Source organism: Cibotium barometz, chromosome 38 (assembly GCF_041138505.1).
Source record: "Cibotium barometz isolate CiBa-2024 chromosome 38, ASM4113850v1, whole genome shotgun sequence".
NCBI lineage: Eukaryota > Viridiplantae > Streptophyta > Polypodiopsida > Cyatheales > Cibotiaceae > Cibotium > Cibotium barometz.
The window spans coordinates 17,946,311-17,971,097 of record NC_141083.1 but is presented as its reverse complement, the minus strand read 5'-3'; the positions used below and the strand labels follow the sequence as shown (position 1 = coordinate 17,971,097).

The 24,787-nt window shown below is 47.4% G+C and overlaps 1 protein-coding gene across 2 annotated transcripts in view; it reads left to right on the top strand.

Annotated features, from left to right (window-relative positions):
- The window catches only part of LOC147616406 (peptide methionine sulfoxide reductase A5-like), a 31,045-nt gene extending 6,560 nt beyond the window's left edge, over positions 1-24,485 (top strand). Inside the window, exons 2-5 of one of the 2 annotated variants that reach the window (XM_086777476.1) lie at positions 23,192-23,304; positions 23,402-23,546; positions 23,827-24,029; positions 24,267-24,485. In XM_086777476.1, coding sequence (XP_086633602.1) covers positions 23,192-23,304; positions 23,402-23,546; positions 23,827-24,029; positions 24,267-24,330 — 525 coding nt within the window. In that variant the 3' untranslated portion in view covers positions 24,331-24,485. Of the gene's footprint in view, positions 1-23,191; positions 23,305-23,401; positions 23,547-23,826; positions 24,202-24,266 lie in introns of those variants that run through there. The other variant, XM_086777477.1, reaches the window with a different exon arrangement.
- The last annotated feature ends 302 nt before the right edge of the window (positions 24,486-24,787 follow it).

Below are 24,787 nucleotides of genomic sequence, written 5' to 3'. Positions count from 1 at the left end.
ACCAGCAGCAGTGGATGAGAAGGCATCAACCAAGCGGCAGCCTCACAAGGCTGTGAAGGGAGCATGGAGCATTTAGTAGTATAGCCGTAGTCGGTAGGCAGCCAACAGCAGCCCGACAAGAGGAAAATGCCCAGAAGTGCTGGTCGGCAGCATTAAATGATGGTCGGCCAGGTTTGGTCCAGTTGGCCAGATTATAAGGGCCTATATAAAGAGGGCCAGGTCTCTTAGTCAGTCATTCAAGTTCCCACTTGGGACTTGGGTCATAGGTAGGAGTACAAGTGACCTTTTTCAAGGGAAGCTAAGCTTCCAACATGGCATTGTAACAGACAAGTATATGAATAAGATTTTGAGTAGGTTAGGTCACTGCTTTCTCTCTTGCGTTTTTATCCAGTTGTTTGTGCATCAAGCATCCAATGGGAGTGCTGCGTTTTCTTATGAGTGATGATGTGGCCACAGAGGCTTCCGCATGTGACATTGGTATCAGAGCGCCAGCACTCAGCAGGATTTCCAGTGCTCCAAGAGCAGTCCCAAGAGAAGGTGCACAGTCCGAGGCAAGGAACACAGCTAAGGGTAGATCTCCAAGGAGGATGGTCGGTGTTCAGCAAAGCCATAGGGAAAAGGCAGTCCGTGGGTGGATGCCAAAGGGCATACCGGTGAGCCCATAGGAATACTGGTTCCAAGGGATGGTAGTCATCCAAGGGTGGAGCGAAGATGCCAGTGACCAGCCTCAAGGAAGGACACCAAGACCCTATGTTCAAGGGAAAAGGCATGAAGGCAAGGGGACTCAGTGGATCAGGATGCAGGTTCTTCAAGGGGAGCAATCGCGGAGGATAGCAATGTTTCCAGGTCAAGTCAAGTTGCCAGACATCCAAGGATGACAGTGGGGAGACACGGCAGGGAATGAGGGATGATGACAGTCATCCAAAGAGGCAGGTTGGATCCCCGTCATCAAGTTTAGCAGAGGGGGGGGGGGGGATGTCACGTGCATGCCACGTGGACATGCTTCTTCTGATCTGGACAAGCAGTAGGACAAGGTCAGACACCTTTTTAGGGCTGAGTGGGACCAAGAGGACTGTAGCCAGTGACCAGCAGCAGTGGATGAGAAGGCGTGCACCAGGCGGTAGCCTCACAAGGTTGTGAAGGGAGCGTGGAGCATTTAGTAGTATAGCCGCAGTCGGTAGGCAGCCAACAGCAGCCCGACTAGAGGAAAACGCCCAGAAGTGTTGGTCGACAGCATTAAATGCTGGTCGGCCAGGTTTGGTCCAGTCGGCCAGATTATAAGGGCCTATATAAAGAGTGCCAGGTCTCTTAGTCAGTCATTCAAGTTCCCACTTGGGACTTGGGTCATAGGTAGGAGTACAAGTGACCTTTTTCAAGGGAAGCTAAGCTTTCAACATGGCATTGTAATAGACAAGTATATGAATAAGGTTGCGTTTTCTTATGAGTGATGATCTGGCCACTGAGGCTTCCGCATGTGACATTGGTATCAGAGCGCCAGCACTCAGCAAGATTTCCAGTGCTCCAAGAGCAGTCCCAAGAGAAGGTGCACAGTCCTAGGCAAGGAACAGAGCTAAGGGTAGATCTTCAAGGAGGATGGTCGGTGTTCAGCAAAGCCATAGGGAAAAGGCAGTCAGTGGGTGGATGCCAAAGGGCATACCGGTGAGCCCATGAACACGGGGTCTTGGTGTCCTTCCTTGAGGCTGGTCACTGGCATCTTCGCTCCACCCTTGGATGACTACCATCCCTTGGAACCAGGGAAAAGGCATGAAGGCAAGGGGACTCAGTGGATCAGGATGCAGGTTCTTCAAGGGGAGCAATCGCGGAGGATAGCAATGTTTCCAGGTCAAGTCAAGTTGCCAGACATCCAAGGATGACAGTGAGGAGACACGGCAGGGAATGAGGGATGATGAGAGTCATCCAAAGAGGCAGGTTGGATCCCCGTCATCAAGTTTAGTAGGGGGGGGATGTCACGTGCATGCCACGTGGACATGCTTCTTCTGATCTGGACAAGCAGTAGGACAGGGTCAGACACCTTTTTAGGGCTGAGTGGGACCAAGAGGACTGTAGCCAGTGACTAGCAGCAGTGGATGAGAAGGCGTGGACCAGGCGGCAGCCTCACAAGGCTGTGAAGGGAGCATGGAGCATTTAGTAGTATAGCCGCAGTCGGTAGGCAGCCAACAGTAGCCTGACAAGAGGAAAACGCCCAGAAGTGCTGGTCGGCAGCATTAAATGCTGGTCGGCCAGGTTTGGTCCAGTCGGCCAGATTATAAGGGCCTATATAAAGAGGGCCAGGTCTCTTAGTCAGTCATTCAAGCTCCCACTTGGGACTTGGGTCATAGGTAGGAGTACAAGTGACCTTTTTCAAGGGAAGCTAAGCTTCCAACATGGCATTGTAACTGACAAGTATATGAATAAGATTTTGAGTAGGTTAGGTCACTGCTTTCTCTCTTGCGTTTTTATCCCGTTGTTTGTGCATCAAGCATCCAGTGGGAGTGTTGCGTTTTCTTATGAGTGATGATGTGGCCACAGAGGCTTCCGCATGTGACATTGGTATCAGAGCGCCAGCACTCAGCAGGATTTCCAGTGCTCCAAGAGCAGTCCCAAGAGAAGGTGCACAGTCCGAGGCAAGGAACACAGCTAAGGGTAGATCTCCAAGGAGGATGGTCGGTGTTCAGCAAAGCCATAGGGAAAAGGCAGTCCGTGGGTGGATGCCAAAGGGCATACCGGTGAGCCCATAGGAATACTGGTTTCAAGGGATGGTAGTCATCCAAGGGTGGAGCGAAGATGCCAGTGACCAGCCTTAAGGAAGGACACCAAGACCCCGTGTTCAAGGGAAAAGGCATGATGGCAAGGGGACTCAGTGGATCAGGATGCAGGTTCTTCAAGGGGAGCAATCGCGGAGGATAGCAATGTTTCCAGGTCAAGTCAAGTTGCCAGACATCCAACCACGTGGACATGCTTCTTCTGATCTGGACAAGCAGTAGGACAGGGTCAGACACCTTTTTAGGGCTGAGTGGGACCAAGAGGACTGTAACCAGTGGCCAGCAGCAGTGGATGAGAAGGCGTGGACCAGGTGGTAGCCTCACAAGGCTGTGAAGGGCAGCGTGGAGCATTTAGTAGTATAGCCGCAGTCGGTAGGCAGCCAACAGCAGCCCGACAAGAGGAAAACGCCCAAAAGTGCTGGTCGGCAGCATTAAATGCTGGTCGGCCAGGTTTGGTCCAGTCGGCCAGATTATAAGGGCCTATATAAAGAGGGCCAGGTCTCTTAGTCAGTCATTCAAGTTCCCACTTGGGTCTTGGGTCATAGGTAGGAGTACAAGTGACCTTTTTCAAGGGAAGCTAAGCTTCCAACATGGCATTGTAACAGAGAAGTATATGAATAAGATTTTGAGTAGGTTAGGTCACTGCTTTCTCTCTTGCGTTTTTATCCAGTTGTTTGTGCATCAAGCATCCAGTGGGAGTGCTGCGTTTTCTTATGAGTGATGATCTGGTTACAGAGGCTTCCGCATGTGACAAAAGATACTCTAGAATGCTATGTTATGCACCTAGAAAATGTAGACTTGTTATTAGGGATTGAGTGGTTTAAGACTCTTCAAGTCTAGATAGATTGGTCTAGTCATATTTTTTCTTTTCAACATAGGAACACCCAGTATAGTATTTTAGGTGATTGTATACATCCCTCTTAGGGACCTCTTGTAAATACAGTTGATTTTGGAAATATAATGGATTCTTCTTTGTATACCGCTTTTCATTGTGTATTGATTCCAGTTTCTTCATTTCTCATACCTTCCATGGATGTCAATGAATTAAGTGTGTTTGAAAGTAAAGAATTACAGAAGATACTTGATTCGTTTCAAGATGTATTTCCTAAGGAACTGCCAACGGGTTTACCACCTGAAAGGACAGTAGATCATCGTATTGACTTGATCCTTGGTGCTCATCCTGTCAGTATTCCACCTTACAGGATGAGCCAAGCTGAGGAAGATGAGTTGGCTAAACAACTCGAAGATTATTTGAGGATGGGCCAGATCTGTCCAAGTAAATCACTTTGGGGTGCACCTGTGTTGCTTAGGAGAAAGAATGTAATATGCGGAAGCTTCGGAGAAGGATCGGTACTTCAAAACTCAGAAATCAGCACTCTTTCGCGACGGAATTAACGCAAACTGAAAGGAGAAGTGCAGCAAATAGAGAGAGAAGGGGGAGATGGAGAGGACACAGTATTGGGTCCCAATTACCCTCTGTAGGGTCCCCACCACGGATGGTGTATTTGCTTTATTAGAATGATGTAAATCTAAAAACAAATACAGAAACTTGACCTTTTCTTGGCTGGAGAATCCTGCTCTTGACCTTCAGTCCTTCACCCCTTTGCGTTAGCAACTTCTTGGCTGTCCTCGCCCTTTTTTGCTTGAGCACTTGATGAATTATGAGATGATCTCAATGATTCTAGGCTGGAGTATTTATACTCCCTTTATCATCCAGTCGGCGCCCCACGACTAGGTCTTTTTCAATAAAATGCTTTCACACTATAATATATGCTGGCCACTCTGCGCATGCCTGTGTGGGACAGTACCAGGCTGCTGGGCACTCTGCGCATGGGTGTGGGACTGCCCCCTACACCTGGCCGACCTGCTGGGTAGGGTTTTTAGCCCTGTCGGCTGCCTGTCCAGAAGCACTAAAGCTGGCCGACAGCCCTTCCAGCCCATGCCATGGCTGGTGGGCACAGCCTGGGCCCTCCTGGCCCCTTGGGGGTGGTTCTACATCTCCTCCATGCCCACACTAAGGGTGCAAATCTTCGCACTGGGGTAGCCCTATGGGCTGGCCCCATCTCTACATGCAAACCTACATGCCCACAGAGGTCTGGCATCCAGTTGCAAACTAGATACACAGAACATCTGACATCATTCCAGAGGGAGACTCACAGCGCGGACTGGCACTGTTTCATGTGCAGGACAGTGCACACCTGACCTCAGACGATTGAGATGGATCCCTGGCTGACTCGTCCCGGACTGGGCTCACATGGGACCAGTTCACCATCCCAGGTCCTGCACCTTCTGTACAGAAATGTCTACGTGGCATCCAAGTGCGGGATGCACGTGACATCCCCTTCTGCTTAACTTGACGGAAGCTGCATAGCCTCGAAATAATCCGTCAATAATGCCGGATAGTCTTCGAAAAATTCTTTGTCGAGCCATACCGCTTCATGAGTTCCTCGGTCCTGAAACTTCGTGAGGAACTGTCGTAGTCTTCGGCCTGAGCCATGCTTGAAACGGTGCAGAAGGATCTGTTCTGGAACCATTACTTCTGCTTCATCAATAATGTCTGGTTCCGCTTCGTCTTTGACCTCTGAAGGGGGTGGACCTGCATATGGCTTTAACCAACTGACATGAAATACATCGTGCATAGTCCAACTCGGAGGTAGCTTTAACTGCATAGACACCTCATTAATCTTTTTCCGGATGGGAAATGGTCCGAAGCTCCTGAAAGACAACTTTGGGCATCGCTTGCCCACCTGCTTCAATCTTTGCTTCATAATCACATAGTCGGCCTTTGTAGAAAAGCCAACCATCGCGTATTAGAAAATGGCATGGTCCTGTGGCATCCAATGCCTGTTCCCACTGTGTACCGAATTCCTCGGAATCCGCGTACGTGTGTTTCATGTCTTCTAGTCCTGTACCAACAAGGTCAAGTCTAGTGGTCTGAATCGCAGATACTTGTCCCTTCCTGCTCAAAGCATCGGCCACTGGATTGGTCTTTCCTGGAAGATACTCAATCATACCACCGAACTGCTGGAATATCTGACTCCAGCGGTGTTGTCGATCACTCCATTGTGCACTTGGCATCGTCTGAATCCAGCGCAATGCCTGATGGTCAGTGCGAACCTCAAAGTCACGGCCATACAGGAAATGTTTCCAATGTTTCAAGGCCTGTATAACTGCTAGGAGTTCACGATCATAGACCGAGTAGTTCTTTTCGGCGGGCAGTAACTTACGAGACATGTAAGCTACCGGATGACCATTTTGTTGCAATACACCTCCAATTGCGATGTTACTCGCATCGGTGATCACTTGAAATGGTTTGTCCCACGAGGCAAGGGCTAAACAAGGCGCTTCTGATAAAGCCACCTTGAGGTTCTGGAATGCCTCCAACGCTCGTGGAGTTCACTCCCTTTAGCAGATCGGTGAGGTCTGCCGAGAGATCAGAAAACTTGTCAATGCGGGTGGAATATGCCTGGCATATACCCACAAATGATCTAATGTCATAAGCAGTCTGAGGTACTTCCCAGTTAACAATCTCGGCCACTTTAGCCGGATCAAGTCGAATGCCTTCAGCACTAATTATATATCCCAAGTAATATACTTGGAACATATAAAATTCTGACTTCTTTTCATTGACATAGAGCTCGTTGCTTTCCAGCAACTTAAGGACTTTCTTCACATCAATGTCATGCTGCTCAACTGTAGCTGAAAATATGAGTATGTCGTCCAGAAATATGAACACACACTCTCCAATCAACTCCCGGAAAATACGCATCATCATGCGGTTAAAGGTAGCGGGGGCGTTCGTCAATCCAAATGGCATGACCACAAATTCATAGTGGGCCCGTTCTGTACGGAAGGCTGTCTTGGGGATGTCCCTCTCAACAATCCGTACCTGGTGGTACCCACTCTTTAAATCCAGTTTTGAGAACACTTTTGCTCCATTCAGCCTCTCAAGAATATAGTCAATTCGAGGCATCGGGAATCTGCTCTTGATAGTCAGCTTGTTGAGTGCACGATAATCGACACACAACCGAGAAGACCCATCTTTCTTCTTGACAAACAAGATCGGTGCTGCAAATGGCGACACGCTGGGGCGGATGAAGCCAGCTTGCAACAATTCTTGGAGTTGGCTGTCCAACTCCGATTCCATTGCCTTAGAAAGGCGATACGGAAACTTGCTCGGGGGTTCCGAGCTTGGGAGGAGGTCTATCTTGTGATCCTCCGGTCTGGACGGGGGGAGCTGGGGAGGGAGACTGTCCCGAAGAAAAATCTTCTGGAACTTTTCATGGAGAACCGAGTACTTCTCGGAAGCACTGGCCACCGTCTGGGCTGTCTGGATGTAAATCATCGCACACTGTGCGCCTTTCCTGACTGCTCGCTTAGCCTGCAAGTGGCTTATGAGCGGAAAGTTCGGAATACCTGGCTCACACTTAATGGTCACCGGTGTAACACGCGGAAGCTCTGGGTAGTCTTCTTTCAGCCCTAAACACTCTTGGAAACCTTCTGATGCGAAAACGCACCATCTGATGCGAAAACGCAGGTAGAGAGAGAGTAGAGAGAGAGAGAGAGAGAGAGAGAGAGAGAGAGAGAGAGAGAGAGAGAGAGAAGTGCTGGAAATTCAGTATATACTATGGTACAAAAAGGTACATATCTTGCAGCCCTTGGCTGCCTTCTTGAAAAGGTGGTAAAACACCAAAACCTGTCCCCTATGGGACCTCTAGTGATCCCAACCCCTAGTGGGTTTGAATGAATAAAACAAGGAGCAAGGAGCCCTATTTATAGCCCTTGGAGTATGTGGGAAACTGGCCGACTGCTGGTCGGCTAGTTCCACGACCATCAATGCTGCCCGACTGCTGTACACGTTGGCCGACTGTACTCCAGTCCACACACTTCAGCGCCTTCAGCCGACACACCCTTCTGGTACTGCTGACGTCAGCCTTCGACAGCCTTCTGATCCATCTTTGCTCCAAGACCTGCTCCATGTCCATCTTCTACTGGTTCTTGGTCCATCTTCTACTGGTTCATGGTCTTTATCTGTTTGCCTCTTCTGGATCTAGCCCTGAGAATGTCCATGGCATCTGTGATGCACATGACATCCCCCTCTGCTAAACTTGATGACGGGAATCCAACCTGCTCTTGGATGACTGTCATCATCCCAATCCTGTTTCGAAGTCCCTCTGTCATCATCCATCCCTGGCAAACCTTTTTCTTTGAAAATCCGGTCTGTTCTCCAAACCACTCTATCTCTGATCTATGCATCTGGTCTTCCTCTAGTCCACAATCCATTCTTGCCCTGACTCTGAACACCGTCTTGGTCTTCATTCCTGGAACTGAGTCTGGCACTCTCACATCACCCTTGGAGGATCAACCTCCCTTGGGACCGTTACCTGAGAACCTATCTGGCTCACGGAACTGCCATCCCCATCTGGCACTGTGGAACACCACCAACAAACCTCCTGGGAGTTCTTCCCGATCTGTGTTCTTGCCTTGGGCTTCGAATCCGTGTACTTTCCTGTACCTTGGACCTGTACACCATCATTTGGGACTGAATCAGTGTTTAGCTTTGCTGAACCTGATGCTCTGATACCAATGTAACACGCGGAAGCTCTGGGTAGTCTTCTTTCAGCCCTAAACACTCGTGGAAACCTTCTGATGTGAAAACGCACCATCTGATGCAAAAACGCAGGTAGAGAGAGTATAGAGAGAGAGAGAGAGAGAGAGAGAGAGAGAGAGAGAGAAGTGCTGGAAATTCAGTATATACTATGGTACAAAAAGGTACATATCTTGCAGCCCTTGGCTGCCTTCTTGAAAAGGTGGTAAAACACCAAAACCTGTCCCCTATGGGACCTCTAGTGATCCCAACCCCTAGTGGGTTTGAATGAATAAAACAAGGAGCAAGGAGCCCTATTTATAGCCCTTGGAGTATGTGGGAAACTGGCCGACTGCTGGTCGGCCAGTTCCACGACCATCAATGCTGCCCGACTGCTGTACACGTTGGCCGACTGTACTCCAGTCCACACACTTCAGCGCCTTCAGCCGACACACCCTTCTGGTACTGCTGACGTCAGCCTTCGATAGCCTTCTGATCCATCTTTGCTCCAAGTCCTGCTCCATGTCCATCTTCTATTGGTTCTTGGTTCATCTTCTACTGGTTCATGGTCTTTATATGTTTGCCTCTTCTTGATCTAGCCCTGAGAATGTCCATGGCATCTGTGATGCACATGACAACCGGGGTGTTTGACACATTCCGATCGATTTGGAACGTGTGCTTGTCCCACTTGACATCAGGAAGAAACTTGTGAAACCACTGGATACCCAAAATTATGTCTGCTCCTACAAGAGGGGCAACCATAAAGTCACGCACAAACTCTATGCCCTGAATCACTAACTTAGCACCTAGAGCTTCATACTTGACGCTCGTTGTCATACCTGTGCTAAAACCCTCAACTTGATTGTCCACCGGAGTCAGCTCGAAACGGGCACGCCTAGCGGCCTGTTCCGTGATCACATCCTCCGTGCTGCCGCTGTCAAACAAGACAACGACTCTCTGGCCACCTATGTAGCCAAAGGACTTGAGCAATTTGTTGCACTCATACTCCTGGTCATGGGCGCCCTTCTGCTTATCTTCGAGCTCCCGGCTAATAATTGCTCCAACTGAAGCACCGGGGGTTGAAGAACTAGGGGTAGCCGCTGGGGTCTGTGTGGGAGCTGTGCTCACCACGGAAGCTGTGGAGGCGGCGGCGGCCTTTGGAGACTTCTTCGGACAATCCCGAGAAGTATGTCCTTTTGTGTGAAAAGAAACATCTACCCTCCTTCCTGTACTGAGAAAGCTCCTCAGCACTCAACTTGCCACCTGTCTTGCCTGCCTCCGCTTTTTGGTCTGGAGTAAGCTTAGACGCATTGTTCGAGTTCTTGGAGCCAGAGGCTCCCGGGCTTTGTCCTGGGGAAGACCCCGTCTGGTTCTGGCTTTTGCCCCCCGAAGCGTTAGCCTTGGGAGAAGCCGGCTGGGAAGTCTTGGGCTTGCCACCATTGTGTTTCATTTCTGCACTCTGCGCAAGCGAGAGTGCGTCCTCAAAGGTGGCTGGCCTAAACATACGCACCTCCCATTGGATTTGCGTGTCCAGGCCATACAAAAACTGCCCTTTCTTGTCCGTATCAGATAAGCCTAATTGCAGACACAAGGTCGAAATTTTATTGGCAAACTGAAGGACTGGTTGCGCGTTCTGACGCGCTCCCCTGAACTCGTCTTCGAGTCGCTCAAGGTAGTGGGGCGGTAGAAACCGCTGCTTAAGGTCGCGGACGAACTCGTCCCACACATAAGCTGCCATACCTGCTCTGGTGTGGGCATGAGCCCACTGAGTCCACCAAGGAATGGCCTCACCTTCCAAGTACCAACTAGCTAAGATCACTTTGTCAATATCTGTTTTCCTAACTGCGGCAAAGTAAGCTTCAAATTGATGTAACCATGAATAAAGAGTAGTGGGATCGAGTTTACCATTATACTTACTGAAATTCATTTTCTCGGGAAAATGATTCGAGGGCGCCGCCGGTGTCAATCTGGCGTCCAAAGCTCTGAGGTAACGCTCGTGTTCCGCTCGTCGCATGGCGTCGTCTTCTCGTTGTCGAATCTCCAATGCACGCATCTGCATCTCAAGCAAGGAGCTTGGCTGCGGCTGTGACCTCGCGAGAGGGTCCCTGTGACGAGGATCTGGTATCTCGGATACGGAAGGAGAGGGAGGAGGAGATGGAAAACGCGACGCTGGGGAGCGAGAACGCTCCTCCCCACCACGGATGGTGTATTTGCTTTATTAGAATGATGTAAATCTGAAAACAAATACAGGAACTTGACCTTTTCTTGGCTGGAGAATCCTGCCCTTGACCTTCAGTCCTTCACCCCTTTGCGTTAGCAACTTCTTGGCTGTCCTGGCCCTTTTTTGCTTGAGCACTTGGTGAATTATGAGATGATCTCAATGATTCTAGGCTGGAGTATTTATACTCCCTTTTGTTAGAAGTCATCTCCTATCTAGATTTATACACCAGGGCCTTTGTTGTGGGTGTGCCCGCCCTTATGAGGTGTTTTCCCATTTTTCCCCACACTCCGTATTTTTCCCCTATTTTTCCCCTATTTTTTCCCATTTTTCTGAGGCTTGGGAGGGCTGCCAGGTGATGCCAGGAGCACCCCAGTGCTGGCCGACTCCATGTTGATCAGTCGTGGGCTACTGGGCTGCTGGCCGACTGGTTTTGATCAGTCGTGGGCATCTGGATGCTGGCCGACTGCATTTATGCAGTCGTGGACCTTTTTATCAGTCGTGGGCTCTTCCTTATGCTGGCCGACTGCCCTCTATGGGAGGTATATATAGGACCCCAGCCCCCATACCTCATTTGTATCATTCCTCGGGATCTTCTTGTGTATATAGAGCAGAGTTACACGCCTACATCTGTCTCTCTCTTGTGCTGTTTTTCTGCCTGCGTTTTTGCTCTTGTGTTCCCAGATTTGGTCATCATCTCCGCTGCATATTCTGACATGGTATCAGAGCCTAGGCTCTAGATAGTTCTTGGGATTTGTGTGAGCAAGAGGGGGACTGTTTTGTGGCTGATTGGTGGACTGTTTTGGGCTGATCGGGAAGAGGAGAAGCAAGAGGAAGGCGGGCTGATTTGCTGGACAGCCACTTGCAGGTATCAGTTCTTCTTTGTTCCCAGCCACCCACCCTTTTCAGAGTACATCCCCGCTATGGCAGATCTGTTTGAGATGGCCGAGAGACACGTGAAGATTCCGACTCTCCCCACGTTCCCGGTGGACCGTCAGTTGGACGGGAGCAACTACGGCATATGGAAGGTGATGATGGAATCCGTTCTGGAGTCCTACGATCTCGCCGATTTCGTCGTTGTTGGTGTTCCACGGCCGGAAGTAGAGGAAGGGGAGTTACCGTCAACCCGAAAGGACCGGGAGGCCCAGACACAGATGTGGGATCGTGTCAACGCCAGGGTCCGTTCGTTTATTTTCCTCAACTGCACACCACAGGTAATCAATCATGTAAAGCACATGACGCTGGCCAGAGGTATATGGCAGCATTTGGCCTCACTTTACAATAGGGTATCGCCCATGAAGAGGATTTCCTTGGAAGTACAGATGCGGGTTATGAGCCCTGCAAAGTCGTCGACGATGCGGGAGCATATTAACAAGCTGCAGGCTCTTCAGCAGGAAGTTCTTCAGGCTGGGAAGGAGATATCGTCAGAGGACATGGCCATAACGTTGCTGTCACATTTGCCCTCTTCGTACTCAGCATTCTACTCGTCTTTGATTACCAGTGGCAGGCTCAGCACCATCACGTGGGAGGAGCTTGTGCCTATGGTCCTGGACCAGGAGGAACGATTCACGAACCCTCCTCAGGGTGGAGGTTCGGAGGCCTTTACAGGCCAACGGTCGAAAGGCCGTAACTCGGGCAAAGGGAAGGCTTCATCGGAGAAGTCTTCTGAGAAGAAGTCCGACGCTGACCGCGAGAAACTGAAGGCAGAGAGGACCTGTAATGATTGTGGCGAGAAAGGCCACTACTGGAGACAGTGTCCCAAGCGGAAGACCGAGAAGGGTGAAGACCCCTCAGCAATCATGAAGACTCCGGCTTTTGTGCACCTGGAGGTGATGGACACCGATGTTTCATTTTCTTTAGGCAGGGAGGAGATTGGAGGACTCTCCGCAACGGATACTAGGGAGTGGATTCTCGATAGTGGTGCTTCCAGGCACATGACTCCTTCCCGTTCCGGTTTACAGGATCTCTGCAGGTGTTCTGGTCATATTCTTACTGGGGATACGTCCACTATCCCAGTTCATAGTGAGGGCAGGATGGAGATAGTTCCCGATGGCAGAGGGGGGAAGCATTCCTCCCAGGTGTTCTATTTTCCGGCACTTGGTTTTCATCTGTTGTCAGTGCATCAGGTTTGCAAGACTGGCGTACGGGTGGAGTTTGATGAGCACTTTGTTGCTCTCCGGGACAAAGCAACAGGCCAAGTGGTTTGGGAAGGTGGAGTGGAGAATGGAGTCTACAGGCTTTCAGCACTCTCTCTCCCAGGTCCTCAAGATTGTGATGAGTGGCAGTGTGGTAATAGCTACTCAGGTGTGGATACGCTGCAGGTGCGGGCTTTCCGGGACCAGATGGTGGATAGCTTACCAGTAGATGGCAGCAGTTGGCAAGAACTTTCCAGTACTGAGGTTGGTAGTTCTTGTGTTCGTGAGTCAGAGGAAGCTGAACCGGTCACTTATGCTCTGATGTCTCGTAGTGTTCGGGACATAGAACTTCCAGTAGTTGAGGATGTTCTTTCCACGGGGACCTTTCGGAAAGCCAGGCAGGTGACAGGTGATTACTTGCAGAAGGAGGTGGTTTCTCCAGGCTTTGTGGTTCCGGATTCAGAGGGGGTGGTTGACAGGTTTCATCAGGCTTCCAGGACTTGTTTGTGCACCGTAACAGGTGTTGATCCTTGTGAGCAGTGTGATGTCTTTGTGACTCAGAAGCTGTATGGTTCATTGATCTGGTTGATTGACACCGGATTGGACGGGAGCTTCCTGATGAGGCAGTTGAGCTCTTCTTTGCGGATGTCTCTTTGGGAGGCAGGATTGCGTTTCCTGTGGTTTCTGCGGCATGCGAAGGATCATGGACTCTTGTACACAGGAGGGGGATTGTTGGATGGAGTCCGACTCCGCGGTTGGAGTGACTCGGTTTGGGGAGGAGATCCGGACACGAGGGGATCTACTTATGGCCCAGGAGCAGTTTTACGGAGCAGGGGAGGTTGCATGGCAGGTTTGGGCTTCCACTAGAGGAACCCATGGTCATCCAGAGGCACTTTGTTCGTGAACAGATCGTTGCTGATGACATCTTGCTGGAGTTCTGTTCGACGGAGGACAGTATGGTGGACCTCTTCACGAAGTCGCTCTCAGGATTTGCTCAGGCGGCACCCCAGCTCCCAGTGGTTGGTTACATAGCCAGGAGCTGAGAGGGGGTGTTAGAAGTCATCTCCTGTCTAGATTTTTACACCAGGGCCTTTGTTGTGGGTGTGCCCGCCCTTATGAGGTGTTTTCCCATTTTTCCCCACACTCCGTATTTTTTCCCTATTTTTTCCCATTTTTCTGAGGCTTGGGAGGGCTGCCAGGTGATGCCAGGAGCACCCCAGTGCTGGCCGACTCCATGTTGATCAGTCGTGGGCTACTGGGCTGCTGGCCGACTGGTTTTGATCAATCGTGGGCATCTGGATGCTGGCCGACTGCATTTATGCAGTCGTGGACCTTTTTATCAGTCGTGGGCTCTTCCTTATGCTGGCCGACTGCCCTCTATGGGAGGTATATATAGGACCCCAGCCCCCATACCTCATTTGTATCATTCCTCGGGATCTTCTTGTGTATATAGAGCAGAGTTACACGCCTACATCTGTCTCTCTCTTGTGCTGTTTTTCTGCCTGCGTTTTTGCTCGTGTTCCCAGATTTGGTCATCATCTCCGCTGCATATTCTGACACCTTTATCATCCAGTCGGCCAGCTTCATGAAGCCCCACGACTAGGTCTTTTTCAATAAAATGCTTTCACACTATAATATATGCTGGCCACTCTGCGCATGCCTGTGTGGGACAGTACCAGGCTGCTGGGCACTCTGCGCATGGGTGTGGGACTGCCCCCTACACCTGGCCGACCTGCTGGGTAGGGTTTTTAGCCCTGTCGGCTGCCTGTCCAGAAGCACTAAAGCTGGCCGACAGCCCTTCCAGCCCATGCCATGGCTGGTGGGCACAGCCTGGGCCCTCCTGGCCCCTTGGGGGTGGTTCTACATCTCCCCCATGCCCACACTAAGGGTGCAAATCTTCGCATTGGGGTAGCCCTATGGGCTGGCCCCATCTCTACATGCAAACCTACATGCCCACAGAGGTCTGGCATCCAGTTGCAAACTAGATACACAGAACATCTGACATCATTCCAGAGGGAGACTCACAGCGCGGACTGGCACTGTTTCATGTGCAGGACAGTGCACACCTGACCTCGGACGACTGAGATGGATCCCTGGCTGACACGTCCCGGACTGGGCTCACATGGGACCAGTTCACCATCCCAGGTCCTGCACCTTCTGTACAGAAATGTCTACGTGGCATCCAAGTGCGGGATGCACGTGACAAAGAATGACAATACTTGGAGAATGTGTATAGATTACAAGAGATTGAACAAGCTGACAATTAAGAACCGTTATCCTCTCCCTAGATCAGATGACCTGATTGACAGTTAGCAGGAGCGAAATATTTCACGAAGATAGATTTACGTACTGGCTATCACCAGATACGTATTCATGAAAGGCATGTCGAAAGAACCGCCTTTCGGACTAGGTATGGCCATTACGAGTTTCTCGTATTACCTTTTGGGTTAACCAATGCTCCAGCCACTTTCCAGCAAATGATGAACGATCTTTTTCGTGAACATTTTGGGAAATTTGTGGTGGTGTGCCTGGATGATATTTTGATATATAGTCGTACTCTTGAGGATCATGTTAGACACCTCACGATTGTCTTTGTTGAGATATCGAGCTCATCTAGTGAGGCGGTGGACACTGATGATCCGCCTGGGGGATAGGCCCCACACTTACACCACTGGCATGGTTGGTGAGATCATGGGTGATATGCGGCCAGTGGGATGACAGGCTGTGTGATAGCCATTCTAGAGACTGGCATAGTTATAGCGTCAGGTCATTTAGTTGGGTTCACACTATAGAGAACCCTAGTATGTATTTGGTTGAGTATCTTTTCATATAGTGTGTACTCTTATCTTTGTATATGGTGTGTTAAGTGTTGTGTGAAGAAGAAGAAGATTTTCATCCTCTCACCTTGTGTGTTCTCTTTTAGGGTTTTGTGAGTGTGTGTGTGCTTGCAAGAGCTCAAGCTCTCTTCTCCCCTGCATCTTTTCATGGTATCAGAGCCTGGTTCAGGCTAAGGGCTGAGCTGCAAGCAAGAGAAGCACAGGAAGCGGTACGAGGGTAAGAGCTTCACCTACTCTTCCCTATTTGTGTTGGCGACTACACCCTTGTCGGGAGCTCTACGGGAGGCACCGGCAAACGATCTCTATTTGAGGAGCTTTCTTCGTGGGAGTAAAGCTATAGAGCAACTATATCGTCCTATCGGACAGAATTTTTGAGCCGAAAACGCGTTTCGGACACGTTAGGACCTCTGTTTTTCAGAAAGCAGGCGATTTCGAGCACTGCGGGTAAGTCATCGTTTCTATGCAAAACTCTGTTTTAAGAACTGTAGGAAGACAGATTGGTTGTGCAGACATTGTGTGTGCTGCAAGAAGGTCAACAGTTGCCAGTGGGTGTATGCATGCACATTGAGGTCACTGGTTGTGACATTTGAGTGTAGTACAGTACCGTTGCAGAAAATACAGTAGTTTGTGCAGGACAAACCAGAGTGTTGTTTCTGGTAAATTTGTGTGTTTGGCAAGATGTCAAATGATGGCATAAACCAGATTATTGCTGAGAAGCTTGATAAGAACAACTTCCATGCTTGGAGGTTCCGGTTGACAAATTTCCTGATGAGAAAGGGTTACTGGGACTACATAGAAGGTGAGCATGAAAAGGTACCGGAGATACCGGAGATCAATCCGACTGCTGCAGATGTGAAAGACTTCAAGGATTGGAACCAAGGAGCCAGAAAAGTTATGTATTGGCTCTCTATCAGTATACAGGACACCATGATTGGGTACATATAGGATGCCAAGTTCCCCAAGGAGGCGTGGGATACCTTGGTAAAACTCTATGAAACGAATATCAAGGCATGAAAGATATAGTTGAAGAATGAACTTCATACTGTGGAGTGTGAATGACTATGCATTGAAGATCAAGATCAAGGGTATTGTGGAATACCTTGCATCTATTGGCATTTCAGTAGATGATGATGATAAGGTGGAAGTCTGTCTACGTGGTCTCGAGCCACAATACAAGGCGTTCAAGACGTCTATTCAGACTCGAAAAAACATTCCCAATTTCACAGATTTGGTGTCTATGCTGATTATAGAAGAGAAGAGCTTGGGTGAAGACCAACAGTCTTCACAAAACAAAAACAGTTGAGAGCAACAGGCCTTCTATACAAGTTCAGGAAGAGGACGAGGTAGAGGAGGCCGTGGACGCGGCCAAGGAGGTGGCCGAACAGGTAATTAGAATTATGGCCAACAGTCTCAGAATTCACAACAATAACAACACGCAGGTGGAAGAGGCCAATTCAGAGGCAGGGGGAGTCAAAGAGGTCGTGGAAATTGGCAAAGGCAGTACAATGATACACGTGGATGCTTTTATTGTGGTAAGCCTGGACATGTGCAGGCAGATTGTTATAAGAAGCAGGTTGACATGCAAAATGAGAAATTGCAGCAAAATAACTATGCATCTCCGAGCAAAAACAATGAGGATAATGAAAGGTTGTTTGTTATGCAGCATGTCGTTAATGCCATGTCTGAAAATGTTGAAGTAGCACATAAAGATGATGTATGGTACGTTGATTCAGGTGCTTCGAACCACATGACAAGTCATGGGGAGTGGTTCAAGGAGATGAAAAACCTTGAAAGACCAGGTTTTGTGGAAACAGGGGATGACACTGCTCATCCAATTGTCCATGTTGGAGATGTGCCATTGTCTGTGCAAGATGGCAAAGTAAAGTACCTTGCAGATGTACTTCATGTTCCGAACATAACAAAGAATCTGGTTTCAGTTGGCCAGATGATTGAGCAGGGTTTTATGTTGAAGACTTTAAAGACAAGTGCAGGTTGGTTGCAAAAGGCAACAGAGTGGGCATAATGTTTACATTGAATGTAAACATGCCTGAAGTGAGTGCTGCGATGTTTGCAAATGGTTCAGGAATTGTTGTAGACACAGACATTTGGCATAAAAGAATTGGACATGTGAATGTGCAGAGAATGAAGTCTATGTAGACTACAGGACTGCCAAAGTTTAAAGTTGAAGGTATGCAGAAAATATGTGAAGCATGCCAATTTGGAAAGCAAACAAAGCATGTATTTCCACGTGACAGAAATGTGAACAGAAATGCACTAGATGTTGTGCATTTAGATGTATGGGGTCCTACGAAGACCATGTCTATGGGAGGCTGCAGGTATTATGTGACATTTATTGATGACCACACAAGGGAAGTGTGGGTATACTTCATGAAGGAGAAGGGTGAGGTGTTCACTCATTTTCAGAATTTTATTGTTATGGTTGAAAAGTAAACAGGGAAATATGTAAAGTGCCCAAGGTCAGATGGAGGGGGAGTGAACTTCTCCAGTGAGTTTTCTGAATTTTTGAAGAAGAATGGTATTCGGAGACAGTTTACATGCAGATACACTCTACAACAAAATGGAGTTGCTGAGCGGAAAAACAGGCACATTGCTGAGATTGCGTGAGCATTGATGGGAGAGAAGAATATGCCGCATAGTTATTGGACTGAGGCTATTTCTACAGCAGTTTACATCATGAATAGGACTCCAACTGCAGCTATACATGATGTAACTCTAGAGGAGAGGTTTACTGGCAGAAAACCTGATTTGTCTCATCTGAAAGTCTTTGGATGCATTGCATATGTGTATGTGCCAGATGAGATGAGAACTAAGCTGAATCCAAAAGCTGAAAAATGTGTGTTTATTGGATACTCCCTTGAGCAAAAGGGATACACGTGTTATAACTCTGCTACATGTGAGTTGAGGGTAAGCAGGGATGTTGTTTTTGATGAGATGAGCAGCTGGTATGCTGTTGAAAAAGAAGCTGTTGGGGCTGATGTGAGTGGAAATGTGGTTGTATAGAATGCAAGTCAGCAATCATAGTCTTTGAGTGGGCCAGGAGAGTCCTCATCTAGTGGTTCAGTTGATAGACCATGGAGTGGCAGGCTGCGTCATAATACCAGTCCTGCAAATGTGATTAGTATATCACATAAAGGCAAAGAGAAAGTGGTTGAGCCCCTTAGTATGCCTGACATTTCTGCGGGGCATTCTCATGTTGATGGAGAGTCTAGTGGCTCAGAGATGAGCCTTGATGAGGATCTTGGAATACCAGCTATGAGAACACCTGGTGTAAAGAAGGCTATGGAAGCCATGAATGCAAAGCTGTGAAGATCTGGGAGAGTGAAGAATCCTGTGCAGAGGTTTATCTATGATGGTTATGTGGCACATCACTATGCATACATGGCAAAAGTTGTGCAGGTTGTAGAGCCCACATGCATTGATGAGGCTATTGGAAATGTGTGTTGGGAGAAAGCTATGGATGAGGAGATGGATGCACTATATGGAAATGAGACTTGGGATTTAGTGCAATTGTCTGAAGGCAAGAAAGCCATTGGATGCAAGTGGGTCTATAAAGTAAAACATAACAGTGATGGAAGCATAAGCAGGTACAAGGCTAGATTGGTAGCCAAAGGATATGCGCAGACATATGGCATTGATTATGAGGAAACTTTCAGTCCAGTTGCCAAGATGGGAACAGTGAGAGTTGTGATAGCAGTGGTTGCGTCAAAGCAATGGTCTTTACATCAGATGGATGTAAAGAATGCATTCTTGCATGGAGATTTATAGGAAGAGGTGTATATGTTGCAGCCACCTAGTTATGAGGATGTGAGTCACCCTGAGCATGTTTGCAGGTTGAAGAAAGCGTTGTATGGCTTAAAACAAGCACCAAGAGCATGGTCTGACAAGATTTTTGAATATCTTGTCACTATTGGCTTTCATGTAGCCAATGGAGATTTCTCGCTGTATGTGAGACACAGTGATAGAGAGGTTGTGCTTGTTGTCATCTATGTAGATGACCTGATCATTACGGGGGACCATGATGCAGAGATCTTTGATGTAAAGATCTTGCTTAGACAGAAGTTTGAGATGAACGATCTGGGAGAGCTCAGATATTTCTTGGGCATTGAGGTGATTGGGTCACCACATGGTATTGGATTACTGCAGAGACAGTATGGCTTGGACATGTTGTCCAAGTATGGTATGACAGGCTGTAAGCCTATCTCAGTGCCATTGGATCAGAATGGCAAGTTGAGTGCAGATTCAGGAGAGATTTTGGAGGATCCTACTATGTATAGGCGCATAGTAGGAAGCTTGATCTACATGACGATTATCAGGCCAGATTTGAGCTATGCTATTGGGTTGGTGAGTCAGTTTATGCAGGTTCCTTGGAAGCCACATTTGGATGTATTGAGACGCATACTGAGGTATGTGAGGTCTACTTTGCATTGTGGACTATTTTATGAAACTGGGACAGAGATATGTGTACATGGATACACAGATGCTGATTGGGCTGGTAGTATCTCAGATAGAAGATCTACTAGTGGCTTCATGTTTTCTTTGGAAAGTGCTGCTGTGACTTGGAGCAGCAAGAAGCAGCCTACGGTTGCTCTATCGAGTATAGAGGCTGAGTACAGAGGTGCTGCTATGGCAGCATGTGAGGTAGCTTCGTTGAGAAAGCTACTTGCAGATTTGGGTCTATCAGTGGATAGACAAGTTGTCATTTTCTGTGACAACATTAGCAGTATACAATTGGCCAGGAACCCAGTTTTTCATGCTCGCATGAAGCATATAGAGGTCCACTACCATTTTGTCAGAGAGAAGGTTTTGGCAAGAGACGTTGACCTTGTTTATGTCAGCACAAAGGATCAGGTCGCTGACATCTTCACCAAAGCATTGGGTACAGAGAAGCTCCGCAGATTCAGGGCTTCGCTTGGTGTACATGAGATGGAGTTGAGCTCGAGGGGGAGTGTTGAGATATCGAGCTCATCTAGTGAGGCGGTGGACACTGATGACCCGCCTGGGAGATAGGCCCCACACTTACACCACTGGCATGGTTGGTGAGATCATGGGTGATATGCGGCCAGTGGGATGATAGGCTATGTGATAGCCATTCTAGAGACTGGTATAGTTATAGCGCCAGCTCATTTAGTTGGGTTCACACTATAGAGAACCTTAGTATGTATTTGGTTGAGTATCTTTTCATATAGTGTGTACTCTTATCTTTGTATATGGTGTGTTGAGTGTTGTGTGAAGAAGAAGAAGATTTTCATCCTCTCACCTTGTGTGTTCTCTTTTAGGGTTTTGTGAGTGTGTGTGTGTTTGTTGCAAGAGCTCAAGCTCTCTTCTCCCCTGCATCTTTTCAGTCTTATCTATTTTAAGACAGAATCGACTATATGCTAAATTAAGTAAATGTGAGTTTTTATGACAGACATCATTTACTTGGGACACAAGATCACTAGAGATGGATTGAGCATTGATTATGACCGAGTTCAGAAGGTTCTCGACTGGCCTATACCGCGAACAGTGAAACAACTTTGTTCTTTTCTCGGTTTTGTTGTTTTTCTTCGAAAATCTGTGCGGGAGTACTCTCAGCTCACACTACCGATGAGCGACTTGTTGAACGGTTGTGGACACAAGTCAAATCAGCCTATCACTTGGAATAACGATTTGGATATGGCCTTCTGACTTTTGAAAGATAAAGTCAAGGAAGCACCTATCTTAGCATTACCCGATCCTAGTCGGCCTTATGTTCTTGAAACTGATGCCAGTGACTATGTCATCAGGGCTGCTCTATTTCAAGATGGTAGACCTGTTGCTTTTGAAAGTAAAAAGCTAAACGACACTCAATCTCGTTAGCCAACCCTTGAGAAAGAGCTTTATGCTGTGATTCACGCTCTCAAGGTTTGGAGATATTATTTATATGGCTCCAAGTTTGTGGTATTGATTGATCATCAGTCAATCAAATATGTGTGTGATGCGGATGATTTGAGAAGAAGGAAAGCTCGTTGGGCTGAGATAATGCAAGATTTTGATTTTGAGATTCGTTATCGGAAAGGGTCCATGAATAGTGTCGCAGATGCGCTTAGTCGAATTAGAGAGGTGAATACTTTGTTATTCACCGAGATTTCTACTGACTTATTTCAGTCATTGAGAGGGCTTTGCAGGACTAATAGTTATTTTGGTCCATTTTGGCAGAAGATCCAGGACGGGAGCTCATTGATTGACCAAGACTCAATGACTGAGCAGTCTACCATTCAGGCTACTTGAGACCAGTGGATGATTTGGAATGGTTTACTATTCCGTAATGACAAAATTTGTGTACCACAGATCCCGAACATTCGGTCCAAGATTCTTAAGGAGTGTCACGGCGTCCCTTCTGCTGGACACCCTGGGGTACACAGGACGCTATCGTTAGTGAAACACACTTTTTATTGGCCAAAGATGAAAGGGTATGTGGAAGATTATGTTCTCAAGTGTCAAATTTGTCAGGCAAATAAAGCTGAACGCTTTAGACAGGCTGGGTTGTTGCATCCTTTGCAAATCCTAGGTAATAAATGGGAAAGTATTTCCATGGATTTTATTACCGGATTGCCAAGAACACATCAAGGCCATGATTCTATTTGGGTTGTGGTAGATCGCTTGACAAAAATGGCTAGATTTTTACCGACCCGGAAGACTATTACATGGTTGGGAGGTGAGTCAGGCCTGCACCCCTTTCTTGTTTGTTTGGTTTGCAGGTTTCGAGTCTCGAACCGGGAGCGTTCTACGAGGAGATTCTTTGGGGTTTTGACATGGGCCATGGGTGAGAAAGTCGCCTTAAAAAAGGGCCAAAAAGGTTTTTAAAAATCCTCATGACTGCTGGTTGAGCAGACCCAGAAGCAGTAGGGGGTAAATAATGTGCAGACCCCCCCCCCCCCCCCCCCCCCCCCCACACACACACACACACACACACACACACAAAAAGAGAGGAAAAAGTCCCATTTTGTAGCCCATTCAGCGGATACTCAAGCAAAACACAGCTCCAACAAGCACACAAAAATTGAGCAGCAAGTGATTGCTTTCCTTCGGTAGATGGAACTGGACAGAGATTGATGGATGGAACTGGACGGAGGGTCACAGGTTGAAAGGGATCTGACCTTGCTAATGCTTAAGAGAGCACAAGGCTGGTAATACAGTAGAAATCAGCCAGCAGCTTTGTACTTGTCAGTCTCATTCGTAGAAGGAGAAAACGGGCGGGAGAGGAGTCTGTGATTCAACTTCCAATCACGTCACTCTCTGACAGGCTGCAGAAGGAAGTTGTATATGCTCAACATATTTCAGCATTATACATGTTAGCAGATTAGGTATTGCTGTGTTTGATGCTTGTAAGTTTTTGTCTTTGTTCTGAAATGCTACTTGCAAATTAGCCTAATAAGACACGTCTGGCTTAGTGATATATAAAAAAACTATGCAGAAAGCCCTCTCATTGCTGAATCTACTTATATCATCCAGATTTAAGGTATTGTATAGTTTCTTAATCAGTGAGATTACTTGCTGCTCTTACTCCAATCATGATTAACCTCAGATTAATGCTGCTTGTGTACTAATTATGGCTATTTTACGTGGTGTGAACATTTTTTACTGACTTTGTTTTGATCATGTGGGTTATATAGGTAGAATTCAACCCCAAGGTTATAAACTACGAACAGCTACTGGATGTTTTTTGGGCAAGCCATGATCCAACCCAACTGTTTGGACAAGGCCCGGATGTTGGTGATCAGTACCGGTAGGGCTTCTTGACTTTACAGGTGCAACTTTGCACAGGCAGATCATGAGCTTTTGCACAGCAGTGGTTTCAATGATGGATAGGTTGTATGATGTAGGTCTGCTATTTTTGTCCAAGGACCTGAACAGGAAAATCTTGCCTTGTTAAGCAAAGCGAGACAGGAAGCGAAGGTAGGAAAGGGCATTCTGACAACCCAAATAGAGCAGGCAGGCGTTTTCTTCCCTGCAGAGCCGGAACATCAGGTAGACCTTAGGCGGTTTGGCTTGCTTGGCTCAAACTGGTATCAATTGTTGTTGTTTGGCTCAGATTGGAATTTGGCGTCAGTTCATGTAGTTGTGCAGTAGGTCTCCATTAAGGTTGGATAAACAAATCCATGGCTGCCTGCTGTTGCAGTAGCGATCAAGATGGCGCCCCCTCATGGGCATGCCCTTTGTGTATATCCAGCCTAGATAATTACAATGTTGTACTCGTTAATGAACAGCTCAAAATGCAGATAACTCTAAACACCATAATTTGCTGCAGAAGTTTGAACTCCGGAGAAAACCTCAGCTTATGCAGCTTCTTGGGAATGTGGCAGCAGACGAAGAGTTTTCCCGCTCTCATTTGGTAACCAGGCTGAATGCTTATGCTGCTGGCATGTGCTCTATTCCTACCAAAAAAGATATAGATAGTATGATAGACACTTCTCTAAAATGCAGACTGAATCTACAACAGATCTTACACAGGTGAGTACCAAACTCTAATCATTGTATTGGGAGGTCATTTAATGGCTTCTTTGTGGAGAACCAGAAGCTTGTTTTCATCCCATTTGCAATTTATTTTTGTTAAGAGTAGTCATTGTGTACAAATCAAGATGATTTCTGCTCCACTTTCAATCTATGTTGTCTTGTTCTCTTTCTTAAGCTGATTGATAAAAACTTGTTACAATTGATTGGCTTTTCTCTTTTGTGCTGGTCTTAAAGCATGGCTGGGTGTTCCTTGACCCTCGTTGAAGTGAGAGAAACTCAGCCAAGTGGTTACTTTTAAAGACCTGATCATCAAGGCAGACACATTGCTTTACATTTTAACCTCCTTGTACTCCAGTATGCTGTGGATTTGAGTAGTGATGTAATAGCATGCAGCCTATGCCATGCATGGTGGAGTTATGGTTTAAAAATAATAAATTTTTAACACTAAGTTAAGGATTGTATTTTTTTGTTCCTTTAATGAAGTAACCTAGACATAAAGTTACAAATGCATATATATGGGAAATGGAGATTTGGAACTAGGAAATGGAGATTTGGAACTAATATTGTTGAAGGCTTGAACGAAGCCCAGCAAGGGGGGTTATTAAGACAAGGCAGAGATCCTAACTGTTCTGAAATATGGGTTCAAGGAATCAGTGCAAGAAACTACACCATTAGCACCGAAGAGGTTATTCACGTAAAAACCAAATCATGTAAAGTAAAAAAACCCACAAAGAGCAGAAAGATCCATAGTTACT